This window comes from Callospermophilus lateralis, chromosome 19 (genome assembly GCF_048772815.1).
Source record: "Callospermophilus lateralis isolate mCalLat2 chromosome 19, mCalLat2.hap1, whole genome shotgun sequence".
In the NCBI taxonomy this organism is placed as follows: domain Eukaryota; kingdom Metazoa; phylum Chordata; class Mammalia; order Rodentia; family Sciuridae; genus Callospermophilus; species Callospermophilus lateralis.
Genome location: NC_135323.1, coordinates 28,489,876 through 28,508,279, shown reverse-complemented (window position 1 = coordinate 28,508,279; position 18,404 = coordinate 28,489,876). Strand labels below are relative to the sequence as shown.

General features: G+C 55.1%; 2 protein-coding genes and 1 long non-coding RNA gene across 4 annotated transcripts in view; 2 read left to right on the top strand and 1 right to left on the bottom strand.

Moving 5' to 3' along the window:
- Positions 1-11,046, top strand: part of Prkrip1 (PRKR interacting protein 1) — a 27,137-nt gene extending 16,091 nt beyond the window's left edge. Inside the window, exon 6 of one of the 2 annotated variants that reach the window (XM_076839842.1) lies at positions 10,973-11,046. In XM_076839842.1, coding sequence (XP_076695957.1) covers positions 10,973-10,989 — 17 coding nt within the window. In that variant the 3' untranslated portion in view covers positions 10,990-11,046. Of the gene's footprint in view, positions 1-443; positions 5,085-10,972 lie in introns of those variants that run through there. The other variant, XM_076839841.2, reaches the window with a different exon arrangement.
- Positions 8,887-14,456, bottom strand: LOC143384743 (uncharacterized). The gene is made up of 2 exons (XR_013089421.1): positions 14,377-14,456; positions 8,887-9,140 (listed from the first exon to the last, which is right to left on the bottom strand). It is a non-coding gene; the product is annotated as an uncharacterized LOC143384743 (long non-coding RNA).
- Orai2 (ORAI calcium release-activated calcium modulator 2) lies at positions 10,986-18,404 on the top strand. Its single transcript, XM_076839840.2, has 2 exons — positions 10,986-11,210; positions 16,128-18,404. The coding sequence occupies exons 1-2, from the start codon at positions 10,986-10,988 to the stop codon at positions 16,665-16,667; spliced, it is 765 nt and encodes a 254-aa protein (XP_076695955.1). The 3' UTR covers positions 16,668-18,404.

Below are 18,404 nucleotides of genomic sequence, written 5' to 3'. Positions count from 1 at the left end.
GCCCTTGTTTGGGAAGAGGCGGGAGCTGGCATGTTTGTTGTGGGCAGAGCCTTCTGCTGTAGTTTTGAAAATCCCTTTGCTGGCTGCAGTAGATCTTGAGTCCTCTGCAGGGATGTGAGTCCAGCGTTGAATGTTTAAGGCGCTTGGGTTCATTCCCCTTCTGTGGGTGATAGGCACTGGTAGTAATGAGCTATACTAAAGCTTGTTTTGTGGGGTGTTGGGTTTCCTTGTGTGCTGCTGGACTTTTTGGTGAGGATGCCCCATCCCCTAAGGTCACTTATGCAATGACCCTTGCTTTGGTATGGGGCATTGGTGGGTATGATGGCTGGCTGTCCAGGATCAAAGAGTTCCTGATGTCCCCTCTGTTCCCCTCCTTTTTTAAAACACTCCTGACTCTCCAGGTGGCTCTGCACGTCTGTAATCTGAATGTCATGTGGTTACAGGACCCAGTCAGTCCCAGGAGCAACAGTCCAGTAGCTCTGAGGAGGCATCTGGAACAGAGGAGGAGGAAGACGAACCCAGCTTCATCATGAGGCGATGAGGTGCTTGCATAGCAGCCATTGGGCACCTGGTCATTCTGTGACAGGGGCCCTAAATCCTCATTGTGACCAGAAGGAAAGAGAGCCTGTTTGGCTCAGCTGCCCAGGACTCACTGCGTAGGGAGCACGTGGGAGCTGCTTGCAGTCCTGTTGGTAGGACTCCGCCTGGGGGACAAGGGATTGTGTCCTGGAGGGCACTGCCTCGATCCTCCTTCCATGCTCCTGCTTTAGGGAAAGGCCTCATCGCTGACCGCTGGCTGCTGTTCTCTGGGATTTAAATGGCAGTGAGCTTGGGGCTGGTTTCTGTTAAGGGAATATTTATTTAGTAAAAAACAAACAACAAAAAAACCCAGAAAACCTCGAGGCGCTGTTCACATACATGGAACGTTGATCACAGAGCCGTGGAAAGGCTGTGAGGTGACACTGAAGGTGGGGCCTGGAGGGCCAGCAGTCCTGTTTGCTGGTCAGCTCCCTACCCCTGCCTGGCCTGCAGCCCTGCTCAGTCACTGGTCCCTGACCCTGTTCCTCCACTGAGGATGCAGAGCAAGCTGCACAAGAGCCACAGCTCAGCAGCTCCCAGAACCAGGGGAGGTGTAGGAGGGACTTCACCAGGGGCTGGGCCACAGGAACAGGCCCTGCTGGCGGGGGGATGTTGGGAACAGTGGAAACCAGAGGATAAGCAGCAGGAGAATCCAGGCTGGGTACGGGGTCTGAGCCAAGCTGCGCTAGGGGCCAAAGCTGCATTTCCACCTGATGTCACCAGGAATCTAAACAGAAGGGGGAACTGAAGTATCCAGACAGCTAGTTGGAACTTTCCTCCAGGTCACAGGAGCCAGAGACAGAGAGGAGGCCAGCACTCCTGCTATGTCCTCAGGTGGATACAGTCCAACCCCTGTGTGCACACCGGCCCAGGGACAAGCAGTGCAGGGTGCTGTGCTGGAGTAGGGAGCTTGGGAGGTGATCAAGGACAGCTCTGATCTCAGTGTCTTCTGGAGATAACCCCTCCTTTGACCTGGGTGCCTTGAGGCCAGTTAGGGCAACAGAGACAGTTTGTGTTGAGAGTCTGCTCCGTTTTTGGATCATTTCCAGCTCCTGCGCATGTGTGTGCCTTTTATGGACTTGGGTAGCAGTAAGGAAAAGGTGGTTTGAGTAAAGGAAAACAGAAGGTTTTACTATCGTTCACACACAATTCCCTGGCCCCACTGAGAGCCATGGAACATCACTGATAACTTCTGTCCCAGGAGTTTCTCTTTCCCAAGAAGTGGAAATGAAGAGTCAGTCCTAATTAACACATACCCTGGCTATGCATTTGGAAGCCTGCATTTCTCGTGCTGGGGACTGGCCAGTTGGTTTTGTGGGGGTTTTTTGTTTTTGTTTTTGTTTTGTTGTTTGCTTGTTTTGATTGAACTGAAGGGTGCTTTACCATGGAGCTAGATCCCCAGCCCTTTTTTTATTTGAGACAGGGTCTTGCTAAATTGACCAGTTGGCCTCCTACCTCAGCCTCACAAGTCACTGGGATTGTCCACAGGAGCCTGCCTCCGTATTTCCCTGAGGAGCAGGGGTTCAGGGTTCACTCCATAGCATTTGTGGTGCCTATAGGGCATACATAGCATTGTCGCATGTGTTTGTAGGCAGGGATTGTGTGTGAGCAACCTGGAGTGACAGGGACAGTTTCCTGAAGCAGGGAACTACACGTTGTCGCCCTTGCCATAACACTGTGTGGATACAGGACCACAGGTGTCAGCCGCGGCCAGCCCTGACTGCCCTCAAATGGCCCCTTTCCACCCCAGACCTCCACTGCTCCCCATCCCTCATGTTAACTGTCAGAGCAGGAAGAAAGGAGGCATTCGGGTCACCCTGACACTGCCCCCAGCCCACAGCGTCATCTGCCACAGCTCAGATGGTCTCACCTGTCTCCTGAATCTCCTCCCTGAGCCAGCACACAGCCCGGTCTCCATCTGTCCTCCCCACCTCAGTCCAGCCCCACATTCTCTGTTTGCTTCCACCGCTTCCTGCATCCCACTCCATGGTCTCACTGATGAGACAGCCCTCACCAGGCAGCCCTTGGTGGCCTGTGTGGGCATTCTTGGCGGGGCCCTGCTGGCTGGCTTCCTGCCTTTGCTTGCCTCTCAGCTCACCCTGAAGTGCTGGGGTGACCCAGGGTGCTCCCGTGTCCTGTCCAGGAGGTCTTGTCTGGCTTTAGACACCGTCTTTGCTGGAACCTTGTGAGGGTGTGAGCTTCCTCCCCTCAGAGCCCCGTACTCGGGTCCCACTGCCTGCCAAGGGCTCCCCTTCATGTCCAATGAGAGCCTCTAGCTGGTATGAGAAGAATGTGAATTTCAGCCTATCTCCCCATTTCCCCACTGTGGTGAGCTGTGCCACCATCCATACCAGTACTTGAGCCCCTCATCTGAGGGTCAGGGTCATCTTTGTTTTCTTACCCCCCACCATCATCCATCAGAAGGTTCTGGACTTGCACACTCTCTGGTCTCTCTCATTCCGCATACTCCACAAACACCAGCATCTTTTGGCCACTTCTGCTAATTCCCCACCCCCAATCCATCCTCCACACAGTAGCCAGAGTCTCTTTAAAAACTCACCAGAGCTTCCCACCCCGCTGTGTTAGGGCCCCTGGCTTCCCTCACTGGGGATGAACAGGAGCTGCCAGGCTTTGCCGTCAGACTCTGCCTCCGCCCCCTTATCCCTGGCCATCTCCCCAGCTCTGGGCCAACCTTGAGTGCCCTGCACTTGCCCTACTGTGTCCTCTTAGCGGGGCCTCAGCCCACATCACTTGGAGAGGCCTTTCTCACCACCGCTGTTTCTCCAGCACAACACCTGTCATTACTTCCTGCCCTGCCACACCTTCAGCTCCAAAAGGACAAGGCCCTTTGCTCATTCTGGTTTTTGCTGCATCCCTTGTGCCAGCACAGTGCTTGGGACATCACAGATGCTCAGTAAATGACCTTTAAATGATTGAGCAAAGCCAGGCACTGGAAGCAGAGGAGTTCTTCAAACCCAACAAACTGCAGATACGGCAGAAAGAATGTTTAGACACCAGTCAGTAGTTGGTTAAAAGGGATTGTCCCATGCATGCAGCACCTGGGAGGGACCTGCTTAGAAATCCAGATACCAGGGTGATGTCCCCCAGAGATCTGATTCATTACATTTCAGGCCCAAAATATACATTTTAAGTATGAGATCCAGGAAGGCTGGCTTGGAGCACCTTAGCTACCATTACTGCTTTAAATCCACTTTTCTGTTTTTAACACTTATCTTTTGGAAAAAATGTGAAATTGAGTTAAAGAAGTGATGTTCTACTGACCTTTTGAAACTCAGTCCAGCTCCTAAGGCCACACAGAAGGCAGAGAAACTGCATATCTGGTGATCGAGGAAACAGGCATGTTCCCCCTTCTCCCCTTTGGAAGTTAATTTCTGTTTACTCTTTGGCATACTTGATGAAAGTGAGCTACAATTACCATATATTAGCATGTATTTCCATAAAGAGCAATCTTAGAAATTAACCTGGAACAAGTCCAAAGAAGCTGTTTCTTGTTCCAGGAAATGTAGCAAATGTTTACTGAATGCAAAGTGCTCAACCCAAATGATCCCAGGATCATTGCTAGGCACTGGATATGGTGACGGTGAGTTTCCCTTCAAGCAGTCCCACACTTTGATCAGGAACAGGACCTGAGCACAACAGTGCAGAGTGCTGTGCAGGCCTCTGACCTGCCTTCGGGAGGCAGCCTGTCATTTTGTGTTGCAGAGAATAACTGGAAGGGAACAGGTGGGAAACTGGCAGTTATGCAGCCCTCAGAGCCACCAGTGGCCTGAACAGAGGCAAGTTCCAGCAGGAGAATTCAGGGAGAGGAGGAGGCCAGGATGATACCAGGTTGACCATGTCACCAATGGGGGATGAAGGAATATCCCCTGGGGACATGTGGCCCAGGAGGTGGACAGGTGTGTGAGGGAAAAATGACAAAATGTAGCTGTGGGCATGGTGACGTCCAGGGTCCCTGGGATGTGCACTGCAGAGATGTCTCCCAGGCTTAAGAGGATAGCTTGGAGTCTCGGGTTGCACCTGGTCCCTGGACCAGTAGAAAAGGGGAGATGTTAAAGAGGGTGAGAAAGAGATGGGAGATGGCTGGAGGGGTTGAGCAGTGGGGGAAAGGAATGGGTCTCAGCAAGGTCAGAGAAGAGCCATGGTGGGATATGAAGGGAATAATAAGCCACTTGGAGTGGGCTTTCTCCTCTTTGTGTCCAGTGGGAGCCAAGTGAGTGTAATGGTTTGTCTTCCCAATTCATTCAGGAGCTTAATCCCGAAAGTTTTATGATAATAGTATTAAGAAGCTAAAAACAATCCAACTGAGTTTAAAGGTGGGGCTTTGGGAAAGAGATTAGATTTGAGGGCCCTGTGATTGAATCCCACTGACTTTGAGAGGGAGAAAGCCCACACAGAGATACCCACATGCCCACTGTGATCTGATGCAGTCCAGGGAGTCTTCCCCAGAGCCTGGGCCACTGCATTTGGACCTCATACCTTCAGAACTGTGAGTCAAAATAAACCTCATCTTTATAAAGTAGCCTGCCTCTGGTATTTTATTATAGTAATAGAAAACTGACTAAAACAGTGGAGTGTTTGAAATTTTCAGAGGAGCTGCCATGGGTGATGGCAAGGGCTAGGCCATAAGAGTGAATGGTCAAGGGGACAGAAGCAAGGCACCAGGGATCTGGAAACATTCGCTGTGCCAACTGTTGAGTCCATCCTAAAGGGAAAACAAGGACCTTAGTGCCACTGAGTGTGCATGGACTCAAAACTGGTCTGTTTCCAAGCAGGATAGCTAAGGCCCTAGGAGAGATGGGACTTGTCCTGACCAGCCATGTAGGAAAACGGCACAAACTTGCCAACATCCTAGCCATCAGCACTTGTGAACCTTCACCTGAACCTCCCACTCACCCCCTTGTGCCTGAGGACACCTCTGACTAGCAGTTTTGACTTAAATCTGCTTTCAGTAGTATCTTCACGTGTCCTCCCTCCATCTTCTAAGGGAGAGAAGAGCACCTTTCATTTGGTTAAGACCTGGGCCCTGAGAGCTGTGGTGCTGCTTCTGTCTGGACATGCTGGATTGTGCTTGGGGTTGGAGGCGGCACCACCTGGCACTGGAAGCTCTAGAGGACAGCACTTCAGGCTTCCCGAGTAAGACTGAGCACTCATGCTGCCGCTGCAGAGGAATTTTCATCTATGATGCAACTACTATAGTTTACAGAATGTTTTCTTCCTCTTTTCAAGTTCATTTATCAAGAACTTGAGGTTGAGGTTTGAAAGGCAGCAGGATAGCTTTATGAGGACTCTGCTCTCTGAAATTCAAATGCCCTCTTTCCTATAGCTAAGGGGCAGGGACAGTAATCAGACCCTGGGATTTTCTTATGTCATTGTTAGGGCCTAACATCCCTGTTGAGTCAGTAACCAGCGGGAGGAAACTGGTTTAGTCTGTTTTTAAGTGTCCTGGATAAAAAGAGGTAACATTCCTGGACCCTGAAGTGCAACTTGAAGTGTAAAGGGATTTAGCCTGGCATTTGCAACGTTTATACTCTCACAATTGTCGGAAAACCTGGACTGGGTGACAGGAGTGGAATTTTTCTTTCATTTTGGATAAATGTGTCACGGTCGAATGCTGTTGTGACAGATGGAAAAATCCTATGTAGGGCACACAGCAGCCTACCAGGCACGAAGGAAGGACCCTTTGGGGCCGTCTGGCACCGGCGGGTTGATATGAACCCATCCTGCCTCTCTGTGAATTATTCATGTGCACTTCCTGAAAAGAACGCTCCTGTTTGAATATCTCGGTCGTAAAACCGCAACGCTCATCCAAGGGTGAGAGGTTCGCTGCAGAGCGCCCGAAGGGGCGGGCGGTAGCCCGGCAGCCCTTTGGTGCGGTCGTGAGCTCTCCGCGCAGATCCCGGGGGGCCGGGGTTGCTGTGCCGGGTTAGGTCTCCCTGGGAGTGGGCGGTGTGACCCGGGCGACCCAGACTGGCTCGGTGCGGGCTCCGCGTGGTGCCCGCACCCACCCTGGGCAAACTCGGGCGCGGCCAGGCCCTTCCACCCTTTGCTCCACCCCACCCTCCCCGGGGCAAGGGCGATGCTGGGCATCCTCGGAGGCTGTGAACCCAGGCGCTCCTCGTCAGTGCTCAGTCCTCCTCGTCAGTGCTCAGTCCCCCTCCCCCCACGGGCCGGCGGGAGTGGCCCTGGCGGTACTTTCCGTTTGATCCAGGGCCAGAGAAAGTCCAGCTCGTGAGTAGGTGGCCCGAGTGGGGCCCCGTCCTCTGGCTCGCCTCGCCACCGGCCAGTCATCCTGCACCGGCGGAGGCGGGAGAGGTGACCCCAGCTCGCGATCTTCCCGGGGCACAGCCCCACGGTGGTCCCGGCGGGGAAGGAGACCCCGGAGCTCCCGTCCCCCCACCCGGCGGGTCACGTGCCCCAGCTCCCCGTGGGCCGGTCACGTGACGGCGGGGCGCCGTTGCCTTGGCAGCGGCTGCGGCGGCCGGCGGGGGCGGGGCGGCCGGCGGAGGCGGGGCCGGGGGACCCCGCGCTCGCGGCGGAAGGAGGGAGGGGGCCGCGCTCCGCGCCCGGCGGGGCCACGCCACTGGGCCACGCCACCGCTGCCTGCCGCGAGCCCGGAGCGGCGCCGGGGCGACGGGCAGGGGAGCTCCGGTGAGTGTCGGCGCGGGCGCGTCCCCTGCTCCCCCGGCCTCCGGCCTCCGGGCGGGGGGCGCGGGGTGCTTCCCGCCCCGCTGGGGGGCCGAATCGGACCGGGGACACTGGACAGAAAAGGGACTGGCCCTGGGGAGGCTTGGGACGGAGCGAAAAGAGGATGGCCGTGGGGGTGGGGGCGGCCAGGTGGCCAGTCCCGCGGGATTCCGAGCGTGGTGCGGTGCCCAGAGGATTCGGAAATTGTGGGTACCGGCCGAATCCGGGGCTTCGCGAGGGGAAGGGACAGGAGATGCAGGTGGACGCTTGCGGGAGCTACAGGGTCCCCTCCCTGCACCCTTGTGTGACAGCGACATTTCCCGTGCCCCAGATGTTCAGAGGAAGTCAAGGCAGACAAACTCTGAACCCGGCTCCTGGGACCCATTCCGACCAGCCCGCCTAGGAGAATCGCTGCTTCTTTCTCCAGACCTCTTTTCTCAGACCGCTCCTGATAAAAACAACCAAGAAATCCCAAAAGGTTTAGCCAGGAGAGCATCCTTGGGAGCTTGTGCGTCTGACAGAAATGTCGGCTCCATCTTGGCCCCCCTTACATCCTCCCTGAGCCTGGAGCTGGGGACCAGACTCTGGGCCACCCCTTGGGGCACAGACTGTCGCCCGTAGGTCCTGGCTGGGAGGGTGAAGGGTGGATTTGAATTCTATCCTGGCTGGTACCTCTGGAGGAAGTAGCTTCCCTACCTTGGGGACCCAGTTCCAGGCCGGCAGGCAGCCCTTCCTGCCCAGCCCCCACTCCCCACAAACACACACACTCTAGGGACATCTGCAGCAGAGTCCAGCCTCTCCCCAGAGGCTGTCCTCAGCCTTCACTTCTCTGAGGCTGTAATCTCCACTCTGACTGGAGCCCAGCTGCCATTCACTGGTGGCCCCTAGGCTTCCCTCTGCTGTACCCCAATGTCCCTTCCTGGGGGCACCAGGCTCCCAGTCTTTTCAGTCCACCCACTATTTCACTGAATGAATGTGGTTCCAATACAGATGGACCCAGCAGGGCCTCCATCAGACCCATCAGTCTCTCCATCCCCCAGGGCCAAGCACCACCAGAGAGAACCCTACAGTTACACTGCTGGCCATGCAGGCCCCGCCCCATGCTGCTCCCCTGCTCCAAGTGTCTTCTCCCTGCCTGCCAGGCAGCCAGCCTTTCCACCTTGTCCCCAGACATGTGTCCAAAGCTGGTCTTCCTGCCTTTCAGAACCCTCCCTGCTGCAGCATTTTATCTTTTGAGGGAGGGTCCCTCTCAGGGCCAGTTTAGTACTTGGGTCTGAGTCCCCTAACCTTGCTCTCTGGTGTTGCTCGTGGGGAGCTTTCCCCTGCCTCAGTGCTAGGTAGCCAGCCCTTCTCTGCTCCCTTCCTGTCCTCTGCAGCAGTTGGCTCATTGAGAGTCACTCCTTTGAGTTCGTCCCCCACTGGCAGTAAGTTCCTTAAAGATGAGATTCTGCCTCTTTGATCTTGGAAACCTAAGAACTAAGAACAGACTACATAAGAATCTATGGGATATGGGAGGGCAAGGGTTAGCTCCCTGTGAACTGTCCAGTGGACCACAGGCCCAGTTCCGTTCTGTGTGGGGAAAGGGAAATGTGCACTTCCACATTCTGACACTTTTCATTTATTTGGAGCTAACCCATAGATTGTTCAGTGAGCAACATTTCTTTGAATTCTCTCCAAGGGAAGGGACCTTCAAGTGATGAAGTGCTTGGATGAGTACTGCTGGCTGCAGATGAGGACAAGGTGTAACCCAGATGCCCAAGTTGGCATTCCTGTACGTGACTTGATCCCTTGGCTGATAGAGAACAGAGCAGGGGTCTTGTTGGTTGGCTAGTAAGAAAGAGCTGTGACTTTGTGACCTGGTGGGGAACGAGGAGAAAAGCAGATCAAGGGAGACCTTTTCCCACCTCTGACATCTTCCTGTTACCCTCCTAGAGATAGACGTGGATGGATGGTTTCTTTGCTGCTGACTTTGGTCAACACCCCCAGCCCACCCCCTCCCAGGTGCCCTCCTTGGAGCTGGGAACCCCGATGTGCTTTCAATGCCTGAGCGGGCTTTCCAGGAGGCACAGTGGATCTGATTGCAGAAGTTACTGAGGCCAAGCAAAGTGCCTGTGTCCTTGAAGCAAGCCCCAGAGATTAATTAGAGCCAGATCCCAGGCTGCTCAGGCTGCCCCCGGAGCCCCTGGAGACCCTCCAGTCCCCTATTTAGATTAGCAGGGACTTGGGTTAAGTTCACAGATCTCAACAAATCAGTCCTTCTGATGTTTGGGCCACATTTCAAGCCCCGTGTCTAGGAGGGGTGACTGCAAGGGTCTCCAGTCTCCATTCCTCCTTAAAAGTTGCTCATGTCATTTGAGGGCTTTGATTTTTCATTTGGCCACAGGTTCCTGTTGCAGCCAGGATGGCTTCTTTGAGTTATATAAACTAAGGATTTGCTTTGGGGGTGAACTATGCTGATTAAAATTTAGTAGGATCTAAACAGCCCGTGGTTCCTTGGAAGCGCTTGTTCTGTGGGTGGCGCTTGGTCATGGAATGCAGTTTTGAATCTTGGGCATTGTCTTCAAGGGTCCTGGAGGTGGGAGGACCCCCAGTTTTCGTTTTGAATTCAGGGCCTCACCCACAGCAGGCAAGTGCTCTACTACTGAGCTGCAACGCAGCCCGAGGTCCCCAGTTCTGAAGATGAGGGCTTGAGGTTCGCAGGTCAGGCGTCACACTCAGGATCTCGCAGCAGAGTCAGACTCCTGTTTCTTTTCTTTTCTTTTTTTGGTACTGGGGATTGAACTCAGGGGCACTTGGCCACTGAGCCACACCCCCAACCCTATTTTAGCCCTATTTTGTATTTTACTTAGAGACAGGGTCTCCTTGAGTTGTTTAGTGCCCTGCCATTGCTGAGGCTGGCTTTGAACTTGGAATCCTCCTGCCTCAGCCTCCCAGGCTGCTGGAATTACAGGCGTGAGGCACCATGCCCAGCCAGGCCCTATTTCTTTAGGGCCTAGACTTTTTTTCTTCTCCCACGTTGTTGCTGGGGCTGGAACCCAGGCCTCCTCATGCCAAGCCAGTGCTCCTCCACTGAGCTCACCTACGACCCCCTTGGCTCTCTCTGAATGCACAGTAGCCTCTTCCTGGCGTGTGGCACACATGAGGGGATTCAGTGGCAGCCTTCAAGTTCCGCTCACCCACGGGCCACGCTGAGTCGGAGCCTCTCTGAGCGCTGAGAGGGCGGTGCCTTTTAGCTGTGCAGGTGGTGGTGGGTGGTGAGCCCCCGACCCTCCTCTTCTGCAGCTGGCTCTCACACTGTGGTGTGGGGACCGCCTCAGAGACCAGGACCCCACATCCACTCTACCTTGGGCCCTATACAGCTCTGCAGGCCCTGGGAGGGTTAAACAGACTTGGGAATCTGGCTTTTCTTTCCTGTGTGTGTTTTTTGCAGTACTGGGGAGTCCCGGGGGTGCTCTACCACCGAGCTACACCCCAGCCCTTTTTATTTTTCATTTTGATTCAAGGTCTTGCTACATTGCGTAGGGTCTTGCTAAGTTGCCCAGGCTGATCTTAAACTTATGATCCTCCTGCCTCAGCCTCCCTAGTGGCTGGGATTATAGGCGTGTGCCACCTCTCCCAGCACAAGTGTGACTTTTCAAGGCTCCAGAACTATCTGGGGCACCTGATATTGTCCCTGTCTTACATGCAGCCTGGCCCCCACCATGAGTGCCGAGCTCAACGTCCCCGTGGACCCCTCCACCCCGGCCTGCCCTGAGCCCGGCCACAAGGGCATGGATTACCGCGACTGGGTCCGCCGCAGCTACCTGGAACTGGTCACCTCCAACCACCACTCAGTGCAGGCCCTGTCCTGGAGGAAGCTCTACCTGAGCAGGGCCAAGCTGAAGGCCTCCAGCAGGACCTCGGCCCTCCTCTCGGGCTTCGCCATGGTGAGTACAGCGAGGCGAGGGCCCACCTGGGAGAGCACTATGCTGCTCCTCCCCACAGCCAGGGTGCACCAGGGGAGTCTGTCCAACCCGCTCCTCCCAGAGCACTGTGCTGTCCACGCAGGGTTGCTAGGACTAGGGAGCCCCAAGCCTGAATCCTCAGAAAGCCCCTCTTCGTGATGAGAAGATAGTGGGGGGTGGGCTTCTGGGAAAGGCACCCTGCAGCCCTTCCTTGGAGCCACCCAGGAGCTGGGACACCTGCGGGACTTGAGCAGGACTCAGGATCGGTTGGGGTTAGGCGGGTTGGGGAGGTAGACGCTGGCTAAGTGTGGCCTCCTCGGGTGGTGCAGAAGTTCTGGCCTGCTTCCCCGCCACTTTCCCTCTGAGTCATCCCAGGACAGGAGTTAGTCTTGGCAAAGCCACGCCTGCTGTTGATTCCACTCCCTGTCCCACTGGATTGTCCTAGAGGGTGAGGATGGCAGGGCTCAGCCCTCACTGCTGTGTGCTGAGGTGCATTTGGGCTGGAAATGATTGATTTCTTTTTGTAACAATGGTTTTTCTATAACCCACAGATGTTAAATTGGCAGGGCAATTTAAAATAAAAAGCCGAGGGGGCGTGGTGGGACACGCCTGTGATCCCAGCAGCTCAGATCAGAGGCTGAGGCGGGAGGATCACCAGTTTGAGGCCAGCCTCAGTAAAAGGGCTGGGGTGTGGCTCAGCGGGTAAGCACCCCTGGGTTCAACCCCCAATAGGAAACAAAACAAAAAGCAAGAAGCAAAAAACAGGAGGCAGAGGGAGCCTCCTCAGTCCCCTGGGCCCTCCTCCTAGACAGAGAGGGCTGGAGGGCCGGAGGGCGGGATCTCATGGAATCTCACGGGGCTGCAGAGGTTGCCCAGCTGAGAGGCAGCACATTGGAAGGCAGCACATTTGTGTTTAGGTCTGTGGTTGAGAGAAAGACTTATTTAAAGGTCCTGTGTTTTATTTTTATAACATGATTACAGAAGTGTGTAATCAGGTGGTGCACAACTTTGGCTCTTACTGATTTTCTTCCTGTGGTTTTAATCTTGTTAAAAAAGAGTGTTTTCTCAAGTTTGATTTAAAGGAATGCTTGTGAGAAGTTGTTGTTTGGGTTTTTGGTGGTGCTGGCCATTGAACCCAGGGCACTCGACTTGTGCTACACCCCCAGCCCTTTTTATTTTTAATTTTGAGACAGAGTCTCGATAAGTTGCTGAGGCTGGCCTTGGCCTTGCAATCCTCCTGTCTCAGCCTCCCAAGCCACTGGGGTTACGGGGTGGCCCGTCACTGCACAGTGTTGAATGCTTACCCACTTGAAGACTTCACAGCCTTTTGAGATTTGAAAACAAACCCTGCAAGTGAAGTTTTATGAGTGAATTCTGGAGAAGAGGAGGTGTTTTCAGACTTCAACCCTCCGGGGTGGTGAGCAGCCACTGAGAGGCAGGAGGGGGAAGCTCAAGTCACCTGCACCTCCCAGGGGCGCTGTCTGTCCTCTGCCCGGCTGCGGCACTGACGCTTGCTGGTTCAAATTCATTTCTTCTCAGTGGACACAGTGTCTCCTCTTCCAGAAGTTTCCCCCTGGGGAAGCTGCCACAGCCTACGGCATGCTGCAGACTCAGCCCAACTGGCTGGTTCTGGGAAGGCGGGAAGCAACTGAGGGAGGGACCAGTGCAGGTCATCAGGGAGGGGCTGAGTTGGGCCAAGGACAGGGACAGGTGAGCCCCTGTTGGTATTCCCTGGTTAGAACTGCGAGGCTGGTCCTGGGCCCAGGGAGCACCAGTGCCCACCCCCAGCTGACGTCTTCACGTTTCCCCTTCCCTAACACAGAGCCTGTGACCCCGAGCCTCCGTGCAAAATCTCTGCAGAGACACAGTGCAGGGCTGGGGTTGTGACTCAGGGTAGAGCTTGCCTCACACTGGTGAGGTACTGGGTTGGTCCTGAGCACACATAAAAATAAATAAATAAAGACACTAAACACACACACACACACACACACACACACAGTGCAGGGGCCTCTGACTTTTCCTGCTCTTGCAGCAGAGCCAAGCTGCTTCGTGTGAGCCCTGTCTTCTGCCTTTTAGTCATCTTTGTTCCCCACCCTGGGCCCTGTGGTTTGTGAGAGCCTTTCGTTGGGCCATATCCTCTGTGGTAACAGGAGCCTGCCCAAGGCCACTGAAGAAAGGCGGTTCCTCAGCCTGTGTCTTTCATCAAGGCCTCAGCCATAATTGCTACAGCTGTTCAGCTGTGGTCCACTAGGACTACTCCATCTTCTTTTCCCAATCAAGTGATTTGTCATCACTAATGGGAACATGAAGGGACGAGGGATAAGGTTCTCGCTCTGACACAGCAGTTGCCAAAGGAACTTGTGAAATCTTCCTTAGAGATTTTTTTTTTTTTTAAGTTTCTTGTTTGTTTTTGTTTCTTTGGTACTGAGGATTGAATCCAGGGGTGATTTACCACTGAGCTACATCCCCAGCCCTTTTTACTTACTTATTTTTTATTTTGAGAGAGGTCTCACTAAATTTTTGAGTCTGGCCTCGAACTTGGGATCCTCCTGCGTCAGCCTCCCTGTCCCTGGAATTAAAGATGTGTGCCCAGCTTTTCTCAGAGGTTTTTAAAACAGAGATGGCTCAGATAGTGGGGAGAACAATGGATAGAGGGCCTTCCTCGGCCTTCTCCCTTTCTGCCTCCTCCCCTACCACCTTTCTTGACTAGTTTTTCTTTTGGGTGCCTGGGGAAAAGTTCTTGGTGAGCCTTAGAGACCCTAGTGGGCCTGGGCTAAATCCTCCACTGGGTGGTCCGTGGGCCAGGGTGAGGTGGGGAGCCAAGGAGGACCCCCTGGGCGTGGACTTGATCTGGGGGAAGTGTGGAAGGGCTGTTGCAAACTCCCCCTCTGGTGTGTGGAGGGCAGGTCCAGGAATGGCGGCAGGGACCTCGGGGCACAGAGTAAGCCTGGCTTCTGGTTCCCAATGTGGTCTTTGTCTTTCATTTAAAAATAAATTTTAGGGGTGGGGCTGAGGCTTAGTGGTAGAGCACTTGCCTAGCACGTGTGAGGCATTGGGCTCGATTCTCAGCACCACATAAAAACAAATAGGAATAAAGTTTCATTCACACCTAAAAATGTTAAAATAATAAAAATACATACATACATACGTTTTAAGGTTGAGAGCATAGCTCAGTGGTAGAGGGCTTGCCAACATGTGTGAGGCCCTGGGTTTAATTCCCAGCACTGCAAAAAAACAATAAAACAATTTTTTATTTAAGCAAAGTATACTACATATGACCCATAGCACTGCAAAAATAAATAAAAGTATGGTACATAGATATACTTTAAAAATTGCGGGGTACAGTGGTGCTCACCTATAATCCCAGCTCTTTGGGAGGCTAAAGCCGGAGGATTGAAATTTTGAGGCCAGCCTGGAAAAATTAGGAAGACCCTGTCTCAAATAAAAAATAAAAAAAGCTGGGGATGTAGCCGAGTGCTAGAGTGCCCCTTGGTGCAACACCCAGTACATGAAAAAGTAAATATTAAGTATTGCAGGGGCAGGTGTAGCTCGGAGAGGAGCAGTCGCCTGGCATGCGCGAGGTTCCATACCGGGGTTCCATACCTAGTACCGCCAAAAAAAAAAACAGGTGCTGTGGAAAGACTTAGGGCGGAGGGGCGTGGCCCAGTGGTGGAGCGCATGCCCAGCACGCAGGAGTCCCTGGGTTCCACCCCCAGCACCACCACAGGGTAACCCCAGCTTATAACAAAGCCTGGCACCAAGTTCCGCCACTCACTCTTTCATCCCCCATGCTGCTCCCGCAGATGCTGCACACAGGGCCCTGCACCCGCGACACCAACACCCTGCCCACCCAGCCATCTGGTCCTCACTGCCCACCCTGTCCCCGGTCTAGAGCACCTGCTTTTCCCTGCACTTTTTTTTTTTTTTTTTTGGCGCGGGGGGAGTACCGGGGATGGAACCCAGGGGTACTCGACCACTGGGCCTCGCTTTTTTGCTGAGGCTGGCTTTGAACTCCTGATCCTCCTGCTTCAGCCTCCTGAGCCGCTGGGATTACAGGCGTGCGCCACCCACCCGGCTCTCTGTGTGTTTTTTTTTTATTTCAGGTGGACACAATATCTTTATTTTTTTATTTTTATATGGTGTTGAGGATTAAACCCAGCGCCCCATGCATGCCAGGCCAGCGTGCTACTGCTTGAGCCACATCCCCAGCCTTTTTTTTTTTTTAGTTGTAGATGGGCACAATATCTTTATTTATTTATTTTTATGTGGTGCTGAGGATTGAACCCAGGGCCTCACGCACCGGAGGCAAGTTCACAGCCCCAGCCCGTCTGCACTTTTGATCTCAGCTGAGAGGCGCACCTGTGCTCTCTGTAGGAGGTGTCCAGGTGGGCAGCTCCAAGTTGCCTCCACATTCACTTTTTTGAGAGGTCAGTTTTTATGTGTTTAAACAGCCATTGCTTTTCGGCTAAGCCGCTCCTCGGCCTGACTCTGGTGTCAGTAGCAAAGCCACATGCTGCCAACCTGCTCTCAGGGCAGCGTGGCCTCAGCCAGCTGTGGCTCTGCACCCAGGTGCCTACTCTGTGCCCCTGAGAGGTGAGGCCCTTTCCCTGCCACCTCCACCCCTCTACATTTTCACTCGTCTGTACTTTTCAGGTTCGTGAGAGCTCTTTTAGTTATAATCTGAAAAAAAGGAAAGTTTGAAATAGGTGAACAGTGAGGAGGGTGCCCTCTGGGCTCTGGGGGCTCTCTGTATGGCTGAGTCCCACGGCAGGTGAGTGTGGGTACCTGTGGCACTGCCCCCTCAGCCCACCCAGCCCAGCCCTCTGGCCCACAGGAAGCCATGGCGAGGTGCAGCTCTGCCCACCTGGCCCCACCCCCCCACACACTGTGCCTCGACAGGTGGCCATGGTGGAGGTGCAGCTGGAGACGCAGTACCAGTACCCACGGCCGCTGCTCATCGCCTTCAGCGCCTGCACCACTGTGCTGGTGGCTGTGCACCTGTTCGCCCTGCTCATCAGCACCTGCATCCTGCCCAACGTGGAGGCCGTGAGCAACATCCACAACCTCAACTCCATCAGCGAATCACCCCACGAGCGCATGCATCCCTACATCGAGCTGGCCTGGGGCTTCTCCACCGTGCTGGGCATTCTGCTCTTCCTGGCTGAGGTGGTGTTGCTCTGCTGGATCAAGTTCCTTCCTGTGGATGCCAGGCGCCAGCCTGGCCCCGCGCCAGGCCCCGGGGGCCACACAGGCTGGCAGGCTGCGCTGGTGTCCACCATCATCATGGTGCCCGTGGGCCTCATCTTCGTGGTCTTCACCATCCACTTCTACCGCTCACTGGTGCGCCACAAGACAGAGCGCCACAACCGGGAGATTGAGGAGCTTCACAAGCTCAAGGTGCAACTGGACGGGCACGAGCGCAGCCTGCAGGTGGTGTGAGGGCCGCGCAGGCGCCTGGGATGGCACCATCCGCTGTACCAGAACGGCCACGGCAGGGCTTCCAGAAACGCAGATGCTCGCCAGGCTGCTGGACGCGGCCAGGCAGGCCCCGACCAAAGTCTTACTCCTGTCTCGATGCCAAAATAACCCGGAAGCCTGGGCCGGCCCCTCAGAACATGGCACTGCAGTGATGCGGGAGGCTGGGTTGCCAAGAGCTGTGGGCAGAGGAAGCCCACGTGTCCCCTCATGGGCTCTGTGCAGCACAGTGAGCGGAGAGTCTCTGAGAGCAGAACCTGTGGCCGGCAGGGCCAGGGTCGTGGGTTCAGAGGCGGACCTCGTGACCACCTGCCAGTGCATGGCTCCCCGAGGTTGGACAGGGCTGGACCGCTGACGGGCACAGGACTCAGCTTGGCTTGGTGCTTCCCTCCTGGCCCTGGAAGGAGTGGGGCGGCCTGGCGGGGGCAGGAAGTGGGAGCCTGGTGCACACGTCGTCCCCGCAGGTGTGGGTGCTGCTGGGGTGAGGCTGCAGGGCCTACAGGCGATTTCCCAGGCCCAGGCCCCATTCCCAGGGCAGGTCAGTGTCTGTGGGCAGGTAGTGTCTGCATGATGCCCTGCTAAGAAGCTGAGTTCACTGGGGGCTCCAAGGCGTGCCAGGCTCAGACGGTCTTTGCCAGCAGCCTGGAGCCTGGCCACACTAATTCACTGAGGCCACCAGAAGGGGAAAAGGCCCCCACTTGTCCAGAGGCTCCATCCCTTTACCACAAGAGGCCTGAGCCAGAGTGAGCCGCTGCTTTGGGCTGCATTAGCAGCAGGCTGGGCACCGGAGCCATCCTGGCCTCCTGTGGCCCCGAGTGCTGAGAGGAGACAGCCTGGGGTGTCAGCATGGCCACTGACCCTGCTGGGCCTGTAGCAACCCAGTGTGGCCTCCGTGTTAGGACACTGTGCAGCCACAGGGACGGCAAGGACCCCAGTGCACCCCTGCTGGGCCCGCCAGGTCTTGGGGACGCAGATTCCCTCCCTGTTTACACATTGTGCAGTGTAGGGCTGGCGTCACCAAGGTATCTGGTAGATCCTGCCCATTCTGCTGGCGTGCCCGTCAGTGCTACTGCATGAGCTCCCGTGGCACGCACAGCATCTGAGCTGCTCTGAAACCATGTTTACCCCCTTTCCAGCAGCAGCCTGGAGAGGGGTGCCTCGTCTCTTGTTCTGTACATAAACGGCCACTGGCTTTGTGTTCTGTTTACCTTCCTTAATAGCTTACTGTGGGTTCTGGGCCGGGCTGTGGGTCCTGGAGGGCCTGGTGAGGTCTCTGGAAAAGAGACATGCTATTGAGAATGGAATCCTTGACACAGTTTGGAGATGCTGAGGGGCCACTGGGAATCTGCCCAGGGAGCCTGCACACAGTGTCCCCTGGGCAGAGAGTGCCTCCACCCCTACAGGCATCTCTGCTCCCCTGGAGCCCTGCTGAAGAGGCCCTCGTGTTTGCTCTGCTCACGGGTGTGGGCATCACTGCAAGACAGCTGCTCACGTCCTGGCAGGGGTGAGACGGGCTGGCCCTTCTGAATGAGCGGCTCCCTGACCTGGGAGGGCCAGAGGGCTTTTCCTCTGGCTGGAGCCTTTTGAGGCTCCTGATGCCTCTTTCCAGAGCCATCTGGTATCCCTATCCCCAAGCCACCCAGCTCCTCAGGCTGGGCCACCTGCCCCAGTGCTGGTGGGGCAGGTGCTACCCTGGTCCAC

What these genes read in the sequence shown, in the direction of transcription:
- Orai2 (XM_076839840.2), top strand. Translation starts at nt 10,986, where the DNA reads ATGAGTGCCGAGCTCAACGTCCCCGTGGACCCCTCCACCCCGGCCTGC. An exon ending in TCCTCTCGGGCTTCGCCATG is followed by an intron (nt 11,211 to 16,127) that starts GTGAGTACAGCG and finishes GTGCCTCGACAG; the next exon opens with GTGGCCATGGTGGAGGTGCA.